The sequence below is a fragment of the Symphodus melops genome (assembly GCF_947650265.1).
Source record: "Symphodus melops genome assembly, chromosome: 2".
Taxonomy (NCBI): domain Eukaryota; kingdom Metazoa; phylum Chordata; class Actinopteri; order Labriformes; family Labridae; genus Symphodus; species Symphodus melops.
Window position 1 is genome coordinate 29,955,296 of NC_136692.1, and position 22,737 is coordinate 29,978,032.

At 43.7% G+C, this 22,737-nt stretch overlaps 1 protein-coding gene across 2 annotated transcripts in view; it reads right to left on the reverse strand.

Annotated features, from left to right (window-relative positions):
- Window positions 1-22,737, reverse strand: part of LOC306818793 (zeta-sarcoglycan-like) — a 313,446-nt gene that overhangs the window by 54,945 nt on the left and 235,764 nt on the right. For both annotated transcript variants that reach the window (XM_079336511.1, XM_079336512.1), the window contains one exon: window positions 18,702-18,789. In XM_079336511.1, coding sequence (XP_079192637.1) covers window positions 18,702-18,789 — 88 coding nt within the window. The remainder of the gene's footprint in view (window positions 1-18,701; window positions 18,790-22,737) is intronic.

Genomic DNA, 22,737 nt, shown 5'->3' on the forward strand with positions numbered 1-22,737 from the left:
TTAGCAGCGAGGTAATGAATTATCTCCATTCTTGCACTTGCCGTTGAAAAGTCTGAATAATATTAAAGCTAAATAAATAATGAATGTAAGTGTTCTGATATTAATCAGCAGATATTGTCCCTGTGTAACTTTTTGTACGACTCCACATTAAAGCATCAAGGCCGCAATAAAGTTTGATGGTTTTGCTTGGCCAGACTTTACTCCAGGTCTTTAAACGAGCTCCTTTAATGCAAACAGGAGCCGTAAAAGGAGCGGAGGGACGCGAACCACAACGAGTGTGTCTAAGCAAAGTAAACACGGTGTGCATTCTCCCAATACAGTCCAGATGAATCTTTAAATAAAGTCAGCTTCACTGCACGCGTCTGGATGTCTTGTTGGCTAGTTGTTCTGCACGTTTGCTTCGTGCATGAGGACGCTTTCTGCGCTCTGCAGCTTTAAAGATAGTCCATCTTGTTTTTGTCTTATTTAAGTCCCGCTGCAGTTTTCCTGAGGTCAACAATCCTGGCTCTTTGCTGAATGCAGCATATTTAAGGTAAGAGATGAGGTGATAAAACTGGAACTTGAGTGTCCTTGCGCTGTTTAACTGTGGATTTTATGACTGTTTTCCATATTTCTCTGGCCGCTTTTAAGGCTCGGCTGCATCTGGCCATCGGCGAAATCACTTTTCACCTTTTTATGAATTGAAGTGGAGCCCGGGATCTTGTTAAGACAGAGTCCGTTTGAAAGCCGTTATCAGGGGACTTCAGGGGACTCTTCAGCAAAAGCTGCTTTCTGGAGCCTGAAGAGTGGGCTGAATGACTCCTGCAGTGTAGTGGATAAATGAGGAGGCATCGGGAGCCGTTAAGGATTACTTCATATAGCGCTCCACTTCCTTGTTTGAGCACGTATCCACTTCACTGTCTCTTAGTTTGCAGGGGGGGCACAGGGGGAAATATAAGAATCATTTTATTAAATCAGTTTGAGCTTCACGAGTTAAACACGTTTATAATAATATAATCATTTCATGGTTCAGATTTAGTTGTAGGCTGTAGCGGTTACCGCTGTGACCTCACGGTGTAGAGGTTTCTGGTTCGAATCCCTGTCTCAGTGTGAATGTTGCCTGTTGTCCAGGTGCATGCTGGGGGTTCTCTCTCTTCCTCCCTCAGTCCAAAGACATGCTGCTGACTCCGTATGTGAGTTTGGCTGCTTGTCTGTCGACCTTGTGTTTGACTGGCGACCCGTCCAGGGTGTAGCCCCGCCCCCAGCTCTCGTCCAATGACAGCTCAAGCGCCCTCCAGCCCGAACGGGAAAAGTGGTCCAGATAATGGATGGATGGATTTACTGGAAGGTTTGATGGCCTTTCACACACAGTAACACTACAATGGCTTCGCCCTTCAACGGAAAATTGTGGGTTCATTCTCCTGACCAAGGACGAGAGGAAGGGAAGGGAGGGAATCAAACCATCGCACTCTAACTCTTAAACCACGGCTACCTGCTAAATATTGTCCAGATTATTTGGCTCAGAGCTTCACCTTGGCTGCTCCGATGACGATCAGACGCTGCAACTCTTTTATCACACAACGAGCACATCAAGAGAAAAGACATAAAAACAGTGTCATCAGACCGGGCTCTGTCTGCCTTGCATATGGTTTTACAGAGCTGCTATTTCAGTATAATTCATTGAATTAAGACATCAAGACAATGAAGGAGAACTTTTTAATGTCAGGTGAAATGTTGGCTCTGCCTGGATTTCTCTCACTAAACTCTGTGATTAATAATTCAAACACGGCGAGGCTTATCGCCGGATTAAGATGAGCATTCTGTTGGAGATATGCTTGTCAGTTCTCTCACTGCCTGGAAAGTCAAATGTAATGAATATTCAAAAGCCCAGTGGGCTCTTTTGTGTGCTCTGTGAGGGAAAATGTTCCCGAAGGGGGGGGGGGGGGGGGGGGGGGGGGGATCTGTGCAAACCAAATTATGAAAGGCACGACGCATGTGTGGAAATATTGAATCAGACGACGAGTGAAATGATTCTGTCTATTTACTGGAAATTATAACTCGTCACTCCCACTGAGAAGACGACGTGGTGCTAGCATGTTAGCGCGCCAGCTCTCGTGGTGTTGAGCCAGTGATGAGCTGAAGTTTAGCGGATTGTCATTACAAGCAGTTGATAGAAGAGCTGCAAGAGGACGCCCGATTCAGCCCAGGTCACTGAAATCTCAGATATTTAGTCAAACGTATTGAACTATCTCTGGAACTGATTGTATACAGCACAGCTTGATGAGCCAGACTGCTCAAGCTAGCCACACACAATTTTCAAATCTTTACTTGTTTTAAAAATGTGGGCGAGCACAGACACGAGGACAGCTTCAGACGATGTTTCTGCCTCTCTCTCCCCGTTAGCCACACCCTCCTCATCAGCTCACCTGCTCTCTCAGCTGCAGCTCATCAGTAATTAGGCCACTACATAAGCTGCTGCTCCAAACGTTTTCATTGCCAGATTGTCATCACATTCATTCCTGTCTTTCCAGCGTTTCCCCTCGGACTGCTTGCCTTGGACTCACCTTGTCCGTCAAAATCCCGGTAATTACCTCAGCCTTCTGTCCCCGACCACGACTGTGGCTTCAGCCCCTTCCACTTCCTGTTTGCCTGTTTTCTTGGCTCAAGTGTGTGTGTGACTTTATATGCCTGTTGTGCTGCAGTTGGGTCTATACACAGCCTGTTACTTTAACATTATAATCCTCCGAATGCACACGCTCTAGCCTCAGGACCATCCACCTGCTCCTTCATAGACAATAATAAAAATGCAGCCTCGAATTTCACACATTTTCAATGCTTCAGATTTGTTCAATAAAAAATTTTGCAACTTTGACCTCAGACAGTACAAAGACCAAACAAAACAAACATGTTGGAAAAGAGCTTCATAGACTCTTTCACACTATATTCTATAACAATTTGTGTTGATAGTGGGGGAAAAAAGCAGCGTTTGCGCACTATACTGCTGTGGCGGGCTCGCCTGCATGGTCCCCGGTTCCTTAGCTTTCCGTAAAATAATACAGTTAAATAGACCATACATGTTACAGCTTCAAAAATGACCTCATTCAAACTGAAAAGAAAAAGATCACACAGTTAAATTCTGAGCCAAATTGGTGCAAAGTGTCTTGAAACTTATCAGACACATCAGTGTGACGCCTCACTTTTTAAAGGAGCGAGAGAATGAAAGAGCGAGCGAGAGAAGGGGGCAAATGAAAAGCAGCGTTATTATTTCTGCCCTTTGAAAGTAAACAGCGTACAGAAGGACCATGATGCAACAGCAGGAAACAAGCCGGTCACCACATTGTTGTGTTTCAAGACTTCAGAGAGAAGAGAGAGAGGCGAGCCCTCGGCCGTGCCGCAGCGCACCTTTTAATCTCTCCATCGCGTCTCTCCAAAGAAACAGCCGAAGATAAATTAGGGGAAAAATGTGAAAAAGGGAAGAGAGGGAAACGCTGTGGGTGGAGACCGAAAGAATAAAAAGAGCATGGCAAAGCACTTTTTTATTCAACTTCTGGATCTGCCACAGGTGGGAGGCTGAGATTCATGCACTCAGGGACACAAATTATTTATTTAGAGTTGATTACAGTCATTAATATAAGTGAGGGAGGGGAGGCCGAGACAGAGCGAGAGATACATGAGGGCCGTTTGTCATCTTCATTAATCAACACGATCTCTGGAGTCGGGGGGGGGGGGGGGGGGGGCAGCCAAAGGTTGTGCCACCGCACGGCTCTGAGCACTGTCAAGTCATCAAGATTTCTAAAAGCAAACAGAAGCAGCCACTGTCAGCAGAGGCACAATTAGTGACGGCGTTAGCTTAGGGCCCATTTGAAATGAAAGCTCTGATCAGTTTAGTAAATATCACAGCTTAGCCCCTCTCCCCTTCAGACACAGCTGAAGATTAATAAGAAGATTTGCTTTGATGAAATAGTTGATGTTATTCTAATCAGCCTTGCGTTGTACGTCCCATGCTTAATGCTTCCGTCTGTATGTTCTGCTCGCTGCTGTTTGGCGACACCGCCGTTATTCTAGAGCCGCCGCTCTCTCCCAGCGACACACCGCCAAGCCCTCATTCACCCACATTCACACGAAGGAGTCATCAGTACGAACGAATCATAATTAAGAACCATTAAAGCGGCCGACAAAAGTGTCCTCTGCTCGGAGCTGCAATTTTCTCTGGTCTGCGTTGTTGTGTTAGCATGCTAATGTTAGCGCTCTCTAGTTAGCTGGTAGCTTCAGTACCCTGTTTGTACTGCGTTGTTGTGTTAGCATGCTAATGTTAGCGCTCTCTAGTTAGCTGGTAGCTTCAGTACCCTGTTTGTACTGCGTTGTTGTGTTAGCATGCTAATGTTAGCGCTCTCTAGTTAGCTGGTAGCTTCAGTACCCTGTTTGTACTGCGTTGTTGTGTTAGCATGCTAATGTTAGCGCTCTTTAGTTAGCTGGTTAGCTTCATGTAAACTGACACAGAATGAGCTAAAAACTCTTCATCCAGATAATCAGTGAGTATGTTCTTCTTCTTCTGGACTCAAACAGCTTTTATACACAAGGGGAGGAGCCATGTAAACACAGCTCTGACAACAACACAGCCAGCAGGACTCCAGCTTCTCCCTCACTGTAGTTTTTTATGTGCTGCAGAACAGTAGCGTGCTGTAAACCGTTTTGAACTGTAACTTTTGTCATGTTGCTATTAAAAAGTAAAAACATGTCACGTGTAAAATTCAGATTTAAATGTTAAAAAAATAACTGAAGATTATTCTGGGCTGACTTCGCAGGTTGTTCTCATTGTGTCTCACACGGGAGCGAGCTTCATGTTAAACTACAAGACATAAACTAGGGAACAGATTTCACATTTAATTTTACATGAGGCCATCAGGAGTTTTTCCACTGTGTGAGGGAAAGCTGGAGAGCTCGTCCTCGGGTATATCTGATCTTTACGACTGGCTCGTGACTCGCACGTCTTTGCGAGCATAATTACGTTCATATCCTAAGGTCGTGGCAAAAGCAGGCTGCAAGAGATAATAATCGCACATTTAAAAATGAGTTAGTGTGCCTTAACTGCGACACTTTATTAATTGACCTTTTACATCGGCAATAAAAGCCCCGGTGCCAGCTTCCAGCACCTGCTTTCACGCAGCCTGATGCTCACAGTAAATGCTTTTTTTGCAGAGCGATGGAGTCTGGCCTAACTTACTACAAAATGGTTCCTGCAACTCTTTTATTACTCTGCAACTGTGCAATTAAAAAGATTTATTTAACATATTCCAAACTGTGCTGTTATTTAAATCCCCCCCCCCTTCTGGATGACAGTGTTGGTGAAGTACCTGCAAAGTTAAGTGAACGCGGCAGCAGAGCCCTGAGGGGACGTGCTTTTCAAAGTTAAATTTAAGTCCTGGGTGCAGCCGGGGCGTTCTCTCTCTTTATTTAACATGCACACACTTATAAACTTTTCAAACATGCCTAAAGGGAAACTGAATCATTGCCTGACCTTGTGGTGCATTTTTTAACCAGGATGCACTCTGCATGAGTTTTTTATGAGAACAATGGAAGAAGAACGTGTTATTTATTGTAAGTGGATCCTTTGAGGAAATCCTTAGGAATTTCTCTCTGGTTATCAAATCTAATGTGATCAAGGTATTTAGGTTTAAGCTGTTTTGATGATCCAATCAGAGAGCTGCTCTCTTCCTGTGTGATGATGAAGGAAACCTGCTGTGTTGAAGCTTCTCTGACAACAATGCAGCAGCCAGTATGTCCTCCTTCTAACTTTAGATTCTGCTCCTGAATGCTCTGGATCTGATTGGACCAGAGAAGGTAGGCGGGGCTTTGAAGGCCGTTTTGGACGCCCCTGGGTTTGCCAGATATGAGAGCAGTTATCAGGTGAACAGGTGTTGCAGCGATGGAAGCGGGCAGTGGAACTGCTTCAGATAGAAGTGATTGTACCCGAGCTAAAAAGCCTCTGCATGTTTCTAATAAGCTCCAGCAGCAGAAAGCTGCTCAAACTAGGATCAATGTTGGAGATGAAACATGGAGAGAGGTTAGAACGCAGAAAGCTTTACAGACCCATGCGGAGCTGGCTAAACACTGAAGCTACAGTGTCCACCACATGCAGAGCTGGCTAAACACTGAAGCTACAGTGTTCACCACATGCAGAGCTGGCTAAACACTGAAGCTACAGTGTCCACCACATGCAGAGCTGGCTAAACACTGAAGCTACAGTGTCCACCACATGCAGAGCTGGCTAAACACTGAAGCTACAGTGTCCACCACATGCTGAGCTGGCTAAACACTGAAGCTACAGTGTCCCACCACATGCTGACCTGTGTGAGAGGAGCCAGCTCTCTGTGATGATTAGAGTTTAGACTGCAGTACATATTTTAAACACTAGGTGCCCCTAGTCAACTTAAACTAACCAAAACATGAACAGCGTCTCTGCAGACACATTTGGACGCCCAGGAGTGACGATGAAGCAGCTTCACTTTTCTTCTGTTTTTCAGCAAAAAGCTGCTGACTTCGTGATGGTGAAGCTGGACTGAAGGAAACTGACTGCATCATATTCTAATAGCAAACTATTTTTTTCCTGCTTTCCTTGCAGTAAACAGGCCACACTCATAAACACACATAAAGTCTTTCTTATTGCCTGAAGGCAAAATGTTATTATTGTCTTTTGTCAGTGAGCAGCATTTTTATGATGTTTCGATGTTCTTTTATTAAACACGGGGAGAGAAAAAAAAAAAGCAGATGGTTATTTTGCACTGCCGTATAACTCCAGTGCATAAACAGTAAAGTAGTCTTGGAGCTTTTACAATCTTCTATTCAAGCGGAACTTTATCAACAGATAAAAAAAAACAAAAACATTTTCCAGCGCCCATTACTTGATGAAGCTAAAGCACCCGATATAATACAGTCCTATAAAAACAACAGCACACAGAATGCATGCACGCCTCTTGGACGAAGTTGTTAAAAAAAAACAAAAAAAAAAACAATCATCATAACAATTCACTGCAATCTATGAAAGCCATTATACAATTGTCATATTTGACAGTTTTATATTCTATTCTGCGTGATCAAGAGTTTCAACATGGCCTTGGTTTCTAGAGGAGAGATAAATCATTAGAGCCCTCCCTGTAATTATTAATTGTGAGGTTCTACCTGGTGGCTTCATTGCTTTGCTGCTTTAGTGAAATAAAAAGAAAATGGAAAAAGAGTCGACACCTTTGTTCCCAAAAATACATCCCAGCCTCCTTCATCGAATCTGCCTGCAGTAGCAGGCGCGAGGCGAGCTCTCTCATGCTTGAAGCACTACATAGCTGTCATTTTATTATTGTGTCCAAGCACCAGCGTGCACGAGCGAGCCTGGAGCTCACTGGTTCAGAAGGACGACTACCTCCGGCCCATTAAGCCCATTCCTCACGGCGAAGGAACCCACACATATGAAACGAGCGATGTAGACAATGTTTGCCGGATTGCAGCCAAAACAGTGAGCGGACAATTAGTCGCTGCACAATTAAAGAGCAATCATCAGGATGAATGACAATAACGGCGGTAAATCCATGCCTTTTATCGGGCCCTTGAAGGCCCCTCAAGTGTATCCCAGTTTGTTAATGCTCAGCTCCATGTATTTTTAATTGTCTCATTAAGCCATTGATTTGATCATAGAGAGGCGGTTTAAAATGAGGAAGACGTGCCGTCTGAGCTTCACTGATTGGATGAGGGTGCGGGAGATAAAATTAGTCGACAAAGTATCTGTGTGTGTCCCAGCCAGCCGAATCACGCCACACGGATCCCCACTCGGGCTGGAAATGTGATCACTGTGAAATACGATTGTTATGTACATCATTTGTTTCTCAGAGGGGGATTTGCAAAGATGTAGATTCATAATTAGACTGTGTGTAATGGAACAATTGAATTTTATGCACGGCTTTGGCAGAGCTCAATCCGCACACTAATCAGAAGCCAATCTTCGCCCGCATTCATCTGTTCGACTGCGAGAGCGACGCCATGGTTCTGGGAATGAGGAAGAAATAAAATATGATTCTATTCTATGGGTCACGTGTTTACAGCTGGGCTGCAGGGTGGGGCAGTGTTTGCAGCGAGCAGGTTGCTGGTTTGAATCCCCGTCTGACAGGTTTGTGGCGTGGCTTCCTCCTACAGTCCAAACACATGCTGGTTAGCTTACCTGCTGACTCTGTGTGAGTGTGAGTGTGGCTGGTTGTCTGTCCCTTCACGTCGACCGTGTGATTGACAGCTGACCAGTCCAGGGTTTAACCCCGCCTCTCGCCCAATAACAGCTGGGATCAGCTCCAGCCTCCTTGTGACCCCGGACAGTAAAAAAAGAGGGATGGTTTTCCACAGATATAAATCCTTAAACCCATCCATGACAGACTAAAGAAAAACACATATGAGAGCTTTTGAGTTTCTCCCAACTTTTATCACCACTATCACCATTTTACATCAATATTTTCTCTCCACTTTCCATAATTTCTGCTTCGATAATCCACCGGACTAAAGCTGGAGAGCAGGAAGTGAGTGATTCTGGCTGGATAAAGAGGGACGTAATTAGTGCTTGGGCGTAAGGATAATGAAGTGATAGATGTAAGCGTGAGTTAAGGAGGAGGTAACAAGGTCAGCGGGGTATTCATTGGTTTAATAAGAGATGAGGTACATGCATGATTAAAAATGTGGGAATGAAAGGAGGAAGAACGAAGGACGAGCGGGAAAAGTGAAGTGATGAAAGTCACTTTTAAAGTCACAGAGGTTGTTTGTACGGCAGGTACTAAATGACCGTACTGTCCAGTCTCAGCTGTTTAAAAATCAAACTTTCCAAACACACACACACACACACACACACGGGTGCACACACTGGGAGAAGGGTAATGAGTACAGCCGACACCTCACATGCTCGCAGAGAAAGGGCATTAATTATGAGCACCATGCACTTAGAGAGATGAAAAGTCAATAAGACGGGCAGAACGTAAACACAGCGGCTGTAATCACTGCAAGCTGTGCCAAGAGGCTCGCACAGGTACGCACACCAGACGTGTGCTCAACTCCACTTTCATTGTTTTGATAATAAGTCACAGCTGACTTTCAGAGGAAACTCTTCCTGCTTGATGCTTTCTGGTCCACGAGGTGCAGCTCTGTTTAGAACCATCTGTTGTCACCATGTTTGCAGTCCTGCTCGCTAACGGGACAGCACACGAGTTTTCCGCCTGAGGTCATGTGGACAGTTTTGAGATACAGACCCACTAACCAAAAACCAATATTTTACCAGTATTATATCAATTAAACTTGCATGCAACATGGTTTATTTCCTGATCAGCTCCTTCATTAGGTTATAAGTTATGCACTGAGCATGGTCCACACTATTTTATATCCCTGCAAGTTTTTTTCTGTGTAGCAAATGGAGGCAAATTTTCCATCATGTGAGTTTGCATGCAACGTCTGCAATTCTACAAAAACGCTGCATGGCGATGAACGTCTGTAACGCAGCTTCAGATAGACGTTGGCTCGGGCCTCTCTCGGCAGTTTAAACCTGTCTGTGTGTGAATGAAGAGAGAGAGAGCAGGAGTGTGTGTGTGTGTGTGTGTGTGTGTGTGTGGCGGAGATCAGAGGAAGTGAACAGCTGTAAGAGCAGCGTGTGCGTGCAGTCTGAGCGCTGAGTGATCGTAAAAAGCTCCAGAAACAAAACGGACTCTCGATGCTTCTCTTTAGCTGCTGCTCAGTGAAAGTGACGCTGAGCTCATGACATGTTTTGTCTCATCGATCTGAATCGTCTCGTATGTGTCGAGATTTTAATGTATCGAGAGGAAACGTTACACAGTCGCTCTGCACAATGCAAAACTTTTTGTGCCAATTATTATCTCCACATTTAAACTGAATATAATTTATATTCAGTTACAGAAACACGTAAGGGATCACCATGATCACCACGGTCCGTCCCTCTCACATTAAAAACTCCCAAGTTTACTCATCATCTTTATGGTCGACTATTCAGGACACGAAGATGACAGGTTCTCGCTCACATTAACGAGCTGAAGAAAGAAACACAGAGGGAGAGAGAGAGAGAGAGAGAGAGAGAGAGAGAGGGAGAGACAGAGAGAGAGAGAGAGAGAGAGAGAGGGAGAGAGAGAGAGAGAGAGGGAGAGAGAGAGAGAGAGAGAGAGGGAGAAGGAGAGAGAGAGAGAGAGAGGGAGCAATAAAACGGAGATATGAAGCCCAAGGCCAACATGCGGACTCAGACCCTCTCCGTGAGATGAGGGGCCCTCAGGGGGACGCACAGTAACTGTAGAGGAGTAAATGTGTGTGTTTTATATCATGTGAGCCGCTGAGCAGCTCTGCCTGCACGAGTCCTTTATGGAGAGCGGACACATGGGAACATCACGTCGTTCCTTTTCTGGTGAAATGTGCTTGACTTAGTTTTTTGCCTCTGTGGGGGCAGTTTTGAGGAGTTATCTGGGTGTGTCAGAAGAACTTGTTGACATGAATTTGAAGTCTGTTTCAGTTGAATAACGCAGTAAATTGACTCTTTCATTTCAGTCCTGGACTCCAGGTCTGAATTCACGGCTCAAACGTCTCCATCCAGTGTGAATTAACGTGTCAGTACTTCTGCACACGTCTACGTCAACGCAGTCGTCCAAACGTTGGAGGGCATTTCACCGCGATGATCCTGCGCCGCTTGTACAAGCTGGAGCGAGCCGCTCCCCCCGCTGAGCTCCTGTGATGAATACTAATGAGGAGGTTTACTGAGCTGGAACTGCTCTGCTCCCCGTGTGTCTGGTGTGGAGAAGTCTCCGGATCCCTGAGTATCCCTGTGAGGATACTGACAAGGGAGACCTGGGGGAGTGTGAGTCAGTGTGATGGCGGGGGGGGGGGAACAGCCCAATAGAAGAAGATCCTGGAGGGGGATTCATTCTGTCCCTTCAGTCCCAGCTCAGGAGTTTGTGTTCTTAAGTGACAAAGTGGTTATTGATGGAACTTTTGCTACTTCCTGTGTCTGGGGAATTCTACACACGGGAAACCTTAGTGGCTGCTGCTGTGAGTGTGAGAGAGAGAGAAGATTTACTTGCAGGTGTAATGTCAGAGATATACTCGCTGTTTAACCGTGATCTGGTACACAACGGGATGTAAGTAAGTCTTTTATTTACAGAGCACTTTTCAAACACTTTTTTACAAGGTGCTTCACGAATGTGAAAAGTAATGGGACACGAACAAAAACAGGAAAGCATACACAAAAACACGAGAGCAAAAGGTCGGCATAAGGAGAGGTGATAGATGACATGAAGGCTTGTCTGAAAATGTCCAAAGATTCTGCAGCTCTGAAGGTTTGTGGGAGTTGATTCCAGAGAGTGTGTCATGAACTTTACTGTATCCATAATTAACTGTGTGATGAGCTTGTTACTGGAGGCTACCAGTAGAGGGCGCACCAGAGAGCTCAGGTGATGAACAGCCACCTGATGTGCAGGGTGTTCAAAACAGAGGTCACTATTATGTTTATGTTGGTGTCATTAATCAATAGGAGCTTCGGATCAGATGGCGACTGATGATCGGAGGACTGAACACACGGTCAGCATCGTCTTCACTGTGACCTTTTTACCTGGAGACTTTCAGCTGAACGTGTTTGTAGATGTCGGAGTTACAGCAGCTGCTGAATAAACCTCTCTGATTTGTCTTTGTCAGTTTGTTTTTTAGGATGTCAAAATAAAGTCATCAGGTTGGTATTTAAATTTCCTGAGGAAGAGTGCTCTAAACTTTGTTTCCACGAAGCGGTCAGATTTGGTTTTGGACAGTTTACACAGCACTAAATCATAGCCAAGAAGAAGAAGAAGAAGAAGAAGAAGAAGGAGAAGGAGAACAAGAAGAAGGAGAAGGAGAAGAAGAAGAAGAAGAAGAAGAAGAAGGAGAAGGAGAAGAAGAAGAAGGAGGAGGAGGAGGAGAAGGAGAAGAAGAAGAAGAAGAAGAAGAAGGTGACACGGTAAACAAAACCCAACGATTCCTGGTGGTACGCGCTGCATGGCAAAAAAACAAAAATGGCTTTCTCATAATCCACAGGATATTTAAACATTGTGCATTTTGTGTTTGTTCTTTCTTACAGCTGTCACATCAGCCAATCAACAGACTGCAGTGTGTGTGTGTGTGTGTGTGTGTGTGTGTGTGTGTGTGTGTGTGTGTGTGTGTGTGTGTAGCTTGGCAGCCAAACAGAAGGGACAGGACGGATCAGATAAGCCTTGTTTCCACTGAGCAGTCTGGTTTGGTTCAGTAAAGTTTGGTTAGGTTAACCCTGATCTTGATTGTGTTTCCACGGCCAACCGTACACTTCTTTGGTAAGCAGCGTGAAAGCCAGCTGGAGATATGTGTCAGTGCATTTGTGTCAGTAGGCTTCCTAACTTGACAGTGTAAACACCAATAAATTGGAAGTGGACTGCAGGGTGGAAACGGGGCTTTAAATAAATAATAAACAGGTCTACATCTCCCTCCAACGGGCAGGAAGACGCTGGATTATGCAGCCGTGCTTCATGCTGCTGCTCTCACACAGATACAACTCTAACTCCAATAAACCACAGGTCAGCAAACGTTTTGCAAAGCTCTTGAGGCGTCACATAAAAATGCAGAAGTAGCATTATCGTCTGCTACGGACAGACAGATTGCAGAGGAGCGAGAGAGATGTCACCGGGTCCTGTAACCTTTTCATTGAGTCCCTACCTGCGGGCTGTCTTTAGGGCGCTTGACACCAGCGCAAAATGACTGGCGCCCATTAAATGTCAAAAATAGCGAGACAATTCTTGTTTGTGTGTCTGACTGCACCAGTCCAAGTCATGCACCTCTTTATGTCATCCTGTCGCAGCCCGCCTTCATGGTTAGCTGCAGAGCTGCTGACTGCAGGCTATGCACGCTCAGTCAGACACGTGTGTATTAGAGTACTTTTCATGGTGAGAAAAGCCGCTTTAAGCAGTTTTAACAGCAGGAGGTGAGCTGTCAGGGATTTCAAACGTTGCACGTTTCAGGAAAAGGGAGAGAATCTGTGTGAATATAACAAGGGGGAGAGCCTGACCGGCCTGCAGGAGATGAATATCTACATCCTGCTTTCACATCAAACAAGGAAATATCTTCCCCCCGCACCTGTCGCTGTGTAAATGTTTTTATCTTCTATTTCTGAGTTCTGATATAACCACCGAAAAACATCGAGCTAGGCCAGAAACTGATACCTGATGATTTGTTTCCGAAGCTAAAAGAGGAAAGTAGTGTGCCGACTTCATGATGACATGCTTTAAATAAGTGGCTTTGTGGACGTGTTGTGTCATTTCCTCATTAGTGATTCAAACTATTTCAGTTTAGTAACCAACAAAAAAATATCCAGTGTGCCTGGAGGCAAGCAGATACTTAATTCTATGTTCCCAAATGTCAGAAAGAAAATACACGGCTGAAATAAACTTGAAGGCTTGTCATATTTCATTTCCAAATACAACCACATTTCCCTCTTTGGCCGGAACACATTGGTAACATTATGTGTCTCTTCAAAATGCTGGAAATGAAAATGAAAATGTTTTCTGACGGCAAAAGCAACCGGAACTCCAAAACACTTTTTCTAAGAATAAACAGGCTAAATGTTTTTATTCTTGTATGTATCCCCCCTGCCCGGCTGGATCCGTACCCCCCTGCCCGGCTGGATCCGTATCTGGAGCATGAGTGTAGCTGTGAGCAGCTGTACTCACATCACAGGAGAACTACAAAATCACAAAGAACTACAAAATCCCAGGAAGAACTACAAGATCACAACAGAACTACAAGATCACAACAGAACTACAAGATTAAAGGAGAACTACAAGATCAAAGAGAACTATAAGATCACAGAGAACTACAAGATTAAAGGAGAACAAGAAGATCAAAAGAGAACAACAAGATTAAAGGAGAACTACAAGATCACAGAGAACTACAAGATCAAAAGAGAACAACAAGATTAAAGGAGAACTACAAAATCACAAAGAACTAAAAGATCACAGAGAACTACAAGATCACAGGAGAACTACAAGATCACAACTGAACTACAAGATCACAGAGAACTACAAGATCACAACTGAACTACAAGATCACAGAGAACTACAAGATTAAAGGAGAACTACAAGATCACAGGAGAACTACAAGATCACAACTGAACTACAAGATCACAGAGAACTACAAGATCACAACTGAACTACAAGATCACAGAGAACTACAAGATTAAAGGAGAACTACAAGATCACAGAGAACTACAAGATCAAAGAGAACTACAAGATTAAAGGAGAACTACAAGATCACAAAGAACTACAAGATTAAAGGAGAACTACAAGATCACAGAGAACTACAAGATCACAAAGAACTAAAAGATCACAGAGAACTACAAGATCACAGGAGAACTACAAGATCACAACTGAACTACAAGATCACAGAGAACTACAAGATCACAGAGAACTACAAGATCACAAGAGAACTACAAGATCACAAGAGAACTACAAGATCACAGAGAACTACAAGGTCACAAGAGAACTACAAGATCACAGAGAACTACAAGATCACAAGAGAACTACAAGATTAAAAGAGAACTACAAGTTAACAGCAGAACTATAAGATCCTGTAACTCGATTAAAAGATCACAAGTAAGGTGGGAAAAGCGTTTCCAATATGGCGACCTCCATCATTGGGCTTCACAGCGCTTCTTCAGAAACCAATGGTTGCCTTCCATTGTACGTACACTGTGATACAGTTCATCGTCGAGGCTAAAGGAGAAGAGGTTCAGTCCTGTTGAGAAGAAATGATTCCAGACTTGAGTTCCTCCCTGCGACACATAAAGCCTTTAAATCACTCTGTCCTCTCTTTCAGCCTCGGGGAAACACTTTAATAGGGCGCTTTTCTGCTGACCGGTGGCTACTGAACTTTTGTAATGGAGCGATTAAAAAGAGACAATATTAAACCCCAACAAGACGGGAACAAAAGTTCACAGCTAACTGTATTTAACAGTTCACCTGCTCTGAACTCTCGTGCCATCCTAATCTTGATGTCCCTACAATCCCCTTTTCTGTGTAACTCACCTCACCGAGACACTCCTGCTCACTTTAAGAACAGACGATGCTTTCTCCTGATTGGTCCTCTTTAAGCTCTACTCAGAACTTTCTAGTCTTTTTAAGATTCATGAAAAAACAAAGTTACATCATTTATATTGATTAATTCATCTTCAAAGCATTAAAAAAAATCTTTGGTTTGTCACGATTTGATGAAGCATGTCCAAGAATTTGGATACTAAAACTATAAGTTGTGTTATAGAGCCGACCTTACCACTTACCTGTGTTTGTTCTGTATAACCTAAAAAATAGGAAAACCAAAGATGATATAACTCGTGTTACTAAATGTATTAGATTGTGAAATGTTAACGCGTTGAACGCCTTTAAAGTAAGTTTAGCAGAACAAAACTGGGAGCCTCTCTTGGAAGAAACAAATGTAGATGCAGCTTATAAGTTTTTCTTAAGAACTTTTATGACCCTCTATGACCTGCACTGTCCAAAATCGAAAGTAACTTTAAAAAAAAAAAAGGAAATGAGTCCCTGGATGACTACGGGTTTAGCAACTGCATGTAAGAAAAATAATTCACTGTACAAGGTTTTCTTAACAAAAAGAAAATAAGTACAAAAGATACAAAAACAAACTTACTAACATAAAAAGAAATTGCAAAAAAAAATACTTCAGTGCACAACTTGAAAAAAATGACCATGACCATTTCATCACCATTTTATGACCATTTCATTCCCCACTGTCCATGAGAGACTGTCCATGAGAGACAGTGGGGAAGGATTGAACCTGGGTAACCTGCTTGGAAGACATTCATTCACTGATGACTTTTACTTTATCATTTTATATCAGGGGTGCTTAATTGGCGGACTCCGGTCTGGATCTGGATCCGGACCCAAACAATAAAATATGGACCGAGACAAATATAAATATTTTATTGCCTTTTTTAACTGGCTGCACTTCCTGTTTTATGCTTTGCTGTTCCTTGTTTTATCTGTATCTTGTACCTCGGGAGAAGAAAAATCAAAACCGTGCTCTTACGTAGGACAGATTGTAGAAAACCTAAATGATATAAAGGTAATGTTTTTAACAATAATGGAATTAACTGATCAACCGCTCTTAAATATGAGATCTTTTCCTCATTCTTTAAACTTGGCGTGGTGTTTGGGCGTCAACTGGAAGACGTTTCACACCTCTGTCTGATCATCTGACATGTTCAGATCTTTGGGAGGATAATTAATAATCTGTTGGAAAAAATGCTAACAAGTTTATTTCTGCTGTCAAAATGAGCTTTCTAATACAAGAGCGTCTCGCCTGGTGTCCTGAAGCCACGCCCCCTGGAACTTCTGATCATCAAAATAAAAGCTCACCACTGATCCGCTGCGTCTCGGTTTTATTACTTAATTGTGGGCTTATTTTAGAAAGGTAATAAAAAATGACTTTTAGACATCATCTTTGTTCTTTATCCGACACTGATGGCTTGTACCAAACAGCCTCAGGGACCGTTTTGAAAATACTCTGTGATTTCCATGTTTGAACCTGTGTACGTTTCATGGGAAATACCTGGGCAAGAGCAGTGAGGCGAGAGGAGGCAACTCCTCTAATATTGAACCTAACGGGGATTCCTTGACTGCTACAGTGGACACAAACTGCATCGCTTTACTTTTCACCATCCAACGTTGCCGTTTGCAAAAAGAACTTTAATTCAAACAACAATGAAACATTGTTTGTTGTTGAGGCCTAATAGAATTTGTCATTTTGCAGTATGTATGTCATACGTCCTCCAACTATTGTCCTCTGTTGGAAAGCGGGGCGCTCACTAACACAATAAGAGCTTGAAAAAAATGATTCAGTTGAGAAAAGAGCGCAGCTGTCAGCCTCAGTGAGATGCACTAATGGAAACAGATCGCATTTATAGTTTGGTAAACAGAAGGACGCAAAATACATTCAGGAACTCGAGCACAAACAAGACAATAAAAGGGACCGCAGAAATAATCCGGTATGAGATTGTTCTAAGAGAAAAATGTTTATTGGTACACTATCGTGTGTGTGTGTGTGTGTGTGAGTGTGTGTGTGTGTGTGTGTGTGTGTGTGTGTCCTATAATTAGGGAGAAAGCTAACAATATCTTTACTGGTCTTAATACCTCAGTCATAACAATAGAAAGCAAAGGCATGTTGGGGAAATTGTTGTTTTCAATAAAAAAAGTAATTGCAGGAAATCTTCTGCACATGATGTCGATGTCCTGAAACGTGTTCAGTCTTAATCCTGGTTATGAATACGACCAAGGATCTGTCATTTTAAAAATGTTAATGTACTTTTCAATGCTCTCAAATAGCCAAGATGTTACTGATTTAAGGGTGGTCAAAGTTTAAATGCTCTACTTGTGATTAATAGCTGAAATTCAATCGATAAGTGTACTTCCTGTGTGGATAACATTTTTTTATTTTGAAATACAGCAATGCCCTTTGTCATGGTTTGGTTTTATTTATGTTTTATTTTAGGGGTTTTGAGTTCTGTTTTATTAATTCTCTGGTCTTGCGTCTTTTGTTTCGTAGCTCATTCTTCAGTGTTTCCTGTTTTAAGTTGTAGTGTTCTTTACTTGGGGTGTGCTTTTATTTTGAAAAAAAAAATAAGGCCCTTCCTGTATCTAGAACGTGAGGACATGAATATAAACACAGAAACAGGTAATGGTTGGGAATCCCAAATTGAAGCAACAGCTCAAAGGAACAGAAACAAAGGTCAGAGGTCAACGTGTGATGTCATCAGGTGGATCTGACTTTGGACTGGTCAGCTGAGCTGTCTGAGAGTTTGTTCAAGTGAAATGAGACATTCAAAGATGCAGCAGAGTCCTTCTTTAACATCACTGAGACTACAGGGGGACACTGAGGACCACTATCTACAGAGAGACTGAAGGGACAAAATAAATACAGACACACTGAGGACCACTATCTACAGAGAGACTGAAGGGACAAAATAAATACAGACACACTGAGGACCACTATCTACAGAGAGACTGAAGGGACAAAATAAATACAGACACACTGAGGACCACTATCTACAGAGAGACTGAAGGGACAAAATAAATACAAAGACACACTGAGGACCACTATCTACAGAGAGACTGAAGGGACAAAATAAATACAAAGACACACTGAGGACCACTATCTACAGAGAGACTGAAGGGACAAAATAAATACAAAGACACACTGAGGACCACTATCTACAGAGAGACTGAAGGGACAAAATAAATACAGAGACACTGAGGACCACTATCTACAGAGAGACTGAAGGGACAAAATAAATACAGAGAGACACTGAGGACCACTATCTACAGAGAGACTGAAGGGACAAAATAAATACAGAGACACTGAGGACCACTATCTACAGAGAGACTGAAGGGACAAAATAAGATGATATTTAAAAAAACAACGGTTGAGTTTCCATCACTATGAATGCACGTCTGCATAGATGCAGAGTGTGGTGATGGACAGCAGGCCGGTGTCCCATGGAGGTTTGTGGACGTGGCGTGTGGGTGTAGGAGGTCACAGAGGGACTGAGGGGCGTGAGGATGGAGGTGTTTAGAGTATTTTGCATTTCTTTCAGGATCTAACTGGGAACCAGTGGAGTGTGTGTATGTGAGTGTTTGTCCTCTTACCCACGGTCAGCTGACCGGTCAGGTGTCCCTGGTCATTTCGAGCATTGACTGTCACATTTCTGTCTGACTGGAGGATCAGTGGACTGTCCTGAAGAAAGAGAAAGAGACGGAGAGATGATTAAAACAACCTCATATTCAAATATATACATGTACACTTTTATACCTTCAGTTTCCATGCGTCCACACGTCAGCGCTCTGGGCAGCAGTCAATACTGCATTAACCTGCATAACCAACAGCGCCCAAGCTTGTGTCAACTTTCACATCGCATACTTGAAGCCCTCTCCTCTGCCGGTCTGACACACACTGCATTTCATTTGCATAATCTATTCAAAACAGCATCCTGTCTGTGAGTGTGTTTGCTTGTTTCCAATAGTGTGTGTGTGTGTGTGTGTGTGTGTGTGTGTGTGTGTTCACAAAAAAGGCAATTATTCTCAAACTAACGAGCTAAATGCGACTGTGACCCTGACCCCTGCTCTCCACTTTAGAGTCTGATCGAGCCTCGCTCTGCACACATTCGTTTACATTCAGCCGATGTGTTGCAATGAATGCAAAGCCAATATATGCCATTTAAACTCAATCTTACAACTTACTTCCTCCCTTCACCCGCCGTCTTTCTCTTCCTGTCTGTTCGGCAGAGAGACTCAGTCTGCAAATCATCCTTCTCAGATTATTACCCACACTTTCCCATCGCTCTTCATCATATCTGTGCGCTTACTTTTAGTCTATTTGCCTTCCCATTTTGCCCATTTAAAAAAAAAAAAAATTGTTTTGATGGCGTGAAATGAATAGCTCACAGGTGACCCAATTTCTCTGTTGATTTCCCCAAATTAATATCGTGATGCATTCTGCTCTGAATACCAAATGAGAATTGTGTTAAAATTGGAAAGTCGTTGATCCGTTGAAATGGAAAAAAATCTTCCCTCCTCCCCTTCTTCGTCACTCTCAACCCACCTCTCTCACCCCCCCCCTCTCTCTCTCCCTCCCTTCGTTATTCTATTTGTTATGAGTGGATATTCATTGTTTTCAGGTGTCTGCTCATGCACATGGAGACCAAATCTCTAATGTGTCACACACCTGTGTGTGCTGCACTTCAGAGCGTCCAGAGACTCCGATCACAAACACAAACGCTGGCCGCTGCACGAGTGTCAGGGACGATTACAAGTTGTTGTTTTTAAGTCGAAAAAACACAAATTGGCGAAATTTACAAAGGACACACAAGCAGTCTACATGGTGTGATTTAAGTCAACACATTGGAGATGTACACACACTTCCATATGTGCTGCATGTGCATGTGTTCAAGTTCAATCAAAGCTCAGCCACTTTGCACACACACACACACACACACACACACACACACACACACTTGCCAATAACTTTGCAGACAACAAATATCCATATCGTGCATCGCCTCTTTCATCTGGTTCCCAGCGCATGTGCACTGGATTAATTATTTTCAACGGGGCGTGTGATAGGCTTCACTATATTATCTTTCCACTCTGTTTAAAGCCACGGGCGCTTTGTAAAGCATGACAGACGTAATGTGTTTCGAATCATTCCAGCTCGACGGGCAGCGTGCATGAGAGGGCCGGATCGCGTTCGCTTAGTGCAGGACTCAGTCACTCAGAAGTGCCGGCGCCAACGTGAAACCTCATCTGATTAAGCACTCGTATGCAAATGCAAGAAAAGGCAGACTGTAAATAATTGCTGCATATTAAACAGCTGCTAATTTCTATTTATCCAACAGTTGATTGAAGCCAAACAATCTGCTTGGTGGAGCTTATGTGACATGTATAGCAGCGGGTAACAATAACAGCAAGGCTCACTTGATGAGGAAATAGTCGATTCTACCTTTAGGCAATCAACCGTAATCACAGCCTACGTCAGCAGAAACAAAAGCTCGGTATCCAATTACAAATGTATCCACTATAAACCTGTAAGCTTGTATTCAGGGCAGAGAAACGAGCTCTTAAAGTGTATATTATTTAAGCTGTATTACAAAAACGTCTTCCTGGTCAAGCCAGCAGCACAAAAAGGATCAAACAGCCGACAGACAACGAGCCAATCAAGCGACAGAACCAGGAGGAAAACCTGCGCACACACTCGTCATGGTCCCAGGAAGTCAGACCAACATGATTACTCCTGACAGACCCTGAGTCTGAACATTTAACGTTTCTATACTGTCACTGCTGCACGGTGTCTGCAAGAGACCACCGCCATCTCTGTGCTCTGTGCGTTACTCTCCAGTATTCTTCTCCGTGACACGCGTAGCATTGACATACAGTAAGGGCGAATATTCTCATTGTGACGTCGTAAAGTAAAATCTGTTGCTCTGATCTTTTTTTTAGCAAAATGTTTTTCTCTTTATTCCTGCGTGATCATGTCGTTCTGTGTTCAGAGCGTGCTGCGTCCTAAGGAGCAGAAGCGAGGTGCTGACAGTCCGCGGCGCCCTCCGGGTATGTGGGGATTCAGGGTGATGAAACACATACAACATGGTGTCAGTGCATTTAGGCCTAAATAGATAACACAACAACACACAGTATATAGACGAGGTGCACAAACATGTCAGTTCGCTTATTTAACTATTTATCCATTTAGTGTATATAGTCCTGATAATGAGACAGGGCAAAGAGCTGCAGCCTCCTCTGATCAGCACGGTTACTTTTCTGCAGAAGTCCAAAAACAACCACATTTCCTGCCCTGCATTTTTCCCCTCCATGTTTTCATGTCTAGCATCGAGCTGGACGGCTGTGTGTGACCTTACGGGCTCATCCCTCTCCATGAAAGTGCGTCTTTAAAGCTGCGATCTTCAGTGACGTTTGTGTGATGATGGTCAGACGATGTCTCACTTGAACGTCAGTCGGATGTTGGACATGCTTTTCGTGGTTACTTTGAGATGTCTGCTCTGCAGGATAGTAACCCTTCCACTGATTAGACGTTGGCGCACATGGTGATGTATTGCCATCTCCATGCGTGTGCTATTTCTGACACATTTTACTGATACGTGACATTAAGGCGTCGCCAGTTGCAGACGGCAGCTGCCCAACATGGATGATTACCACATACACACATTCTTTCTCTGACTGCCAACAAATCATGCTGTGGCCAATTTTCAGCAGCCTTTCAGTGATTACAGATGAGTCCACCTCAGATACGCCTCAACACCATCCAACAGCACTTTCACCCACAACAATTATGCAGAAATGCGCTGATTAAACACTACAAAATGAGAGCTCGCGGCGGCATGATACACTGGAATCATATATTTATATCGAGCCTCTTCTGAAATGTACCCGCCGCAGGTTCTTTGAGCACTGTTGAGGTTCATTTGTTTCGTTTTGAGATACTCCCAGACCTGTTTGAAGTGCACAAGGTTAGCTGCGTAAGCTACATTGATTGTTGCAAAAGCAGTGATTACTATAATACACTGTGTGCATGCATTTAGCTCCGGTAATGTAGGAAGTACCCACAAATCGACGCTAAAAGGAAATGTAGTGCACCTCAGGTTTTGCAGGCGATAAGGCCTTAATGTACACACGAGGTGACGCCTGCTGGATTGACTGATTTCACACTTGTCATTATCCACAGGTTTATTTAAGCTGCATGATCTCGGCTCTCTGTTGTTTCATCACCGGCTCTGACCTGCAGGAGTTTTCTGCTCTCTCTCTCTCTCTCTCTCTCTCTCTCTCTCTCTCTCTCTCTCTCTCTCTCTCTCTCTCTCTCTCTCCACCACCCCCGCATCCAGCTGCAGGCTCCGACTGAAGGCTTTGAGATATATATTCCTATCACTCCTCAAATCACTCCTCAAACTCCTGTGTGGAAATAAAACCTGCACGGAGTGACGAGGGCAGAGCCCCGACTCCCAACACAAGCTAAACTACTGGAAGCAAGTCCGTCCCCGCAGACGCTTCCTGGGCGGGCCGCCCTTTGATTTGTACATGTGAACACCGGGAGGAGGTTGAGTCACGTCCATCGGTAAACACAGTCTGTGCATGGATCGAAATAGAAACGGCCTTTACTTTGCTTCACGGTGAGCCG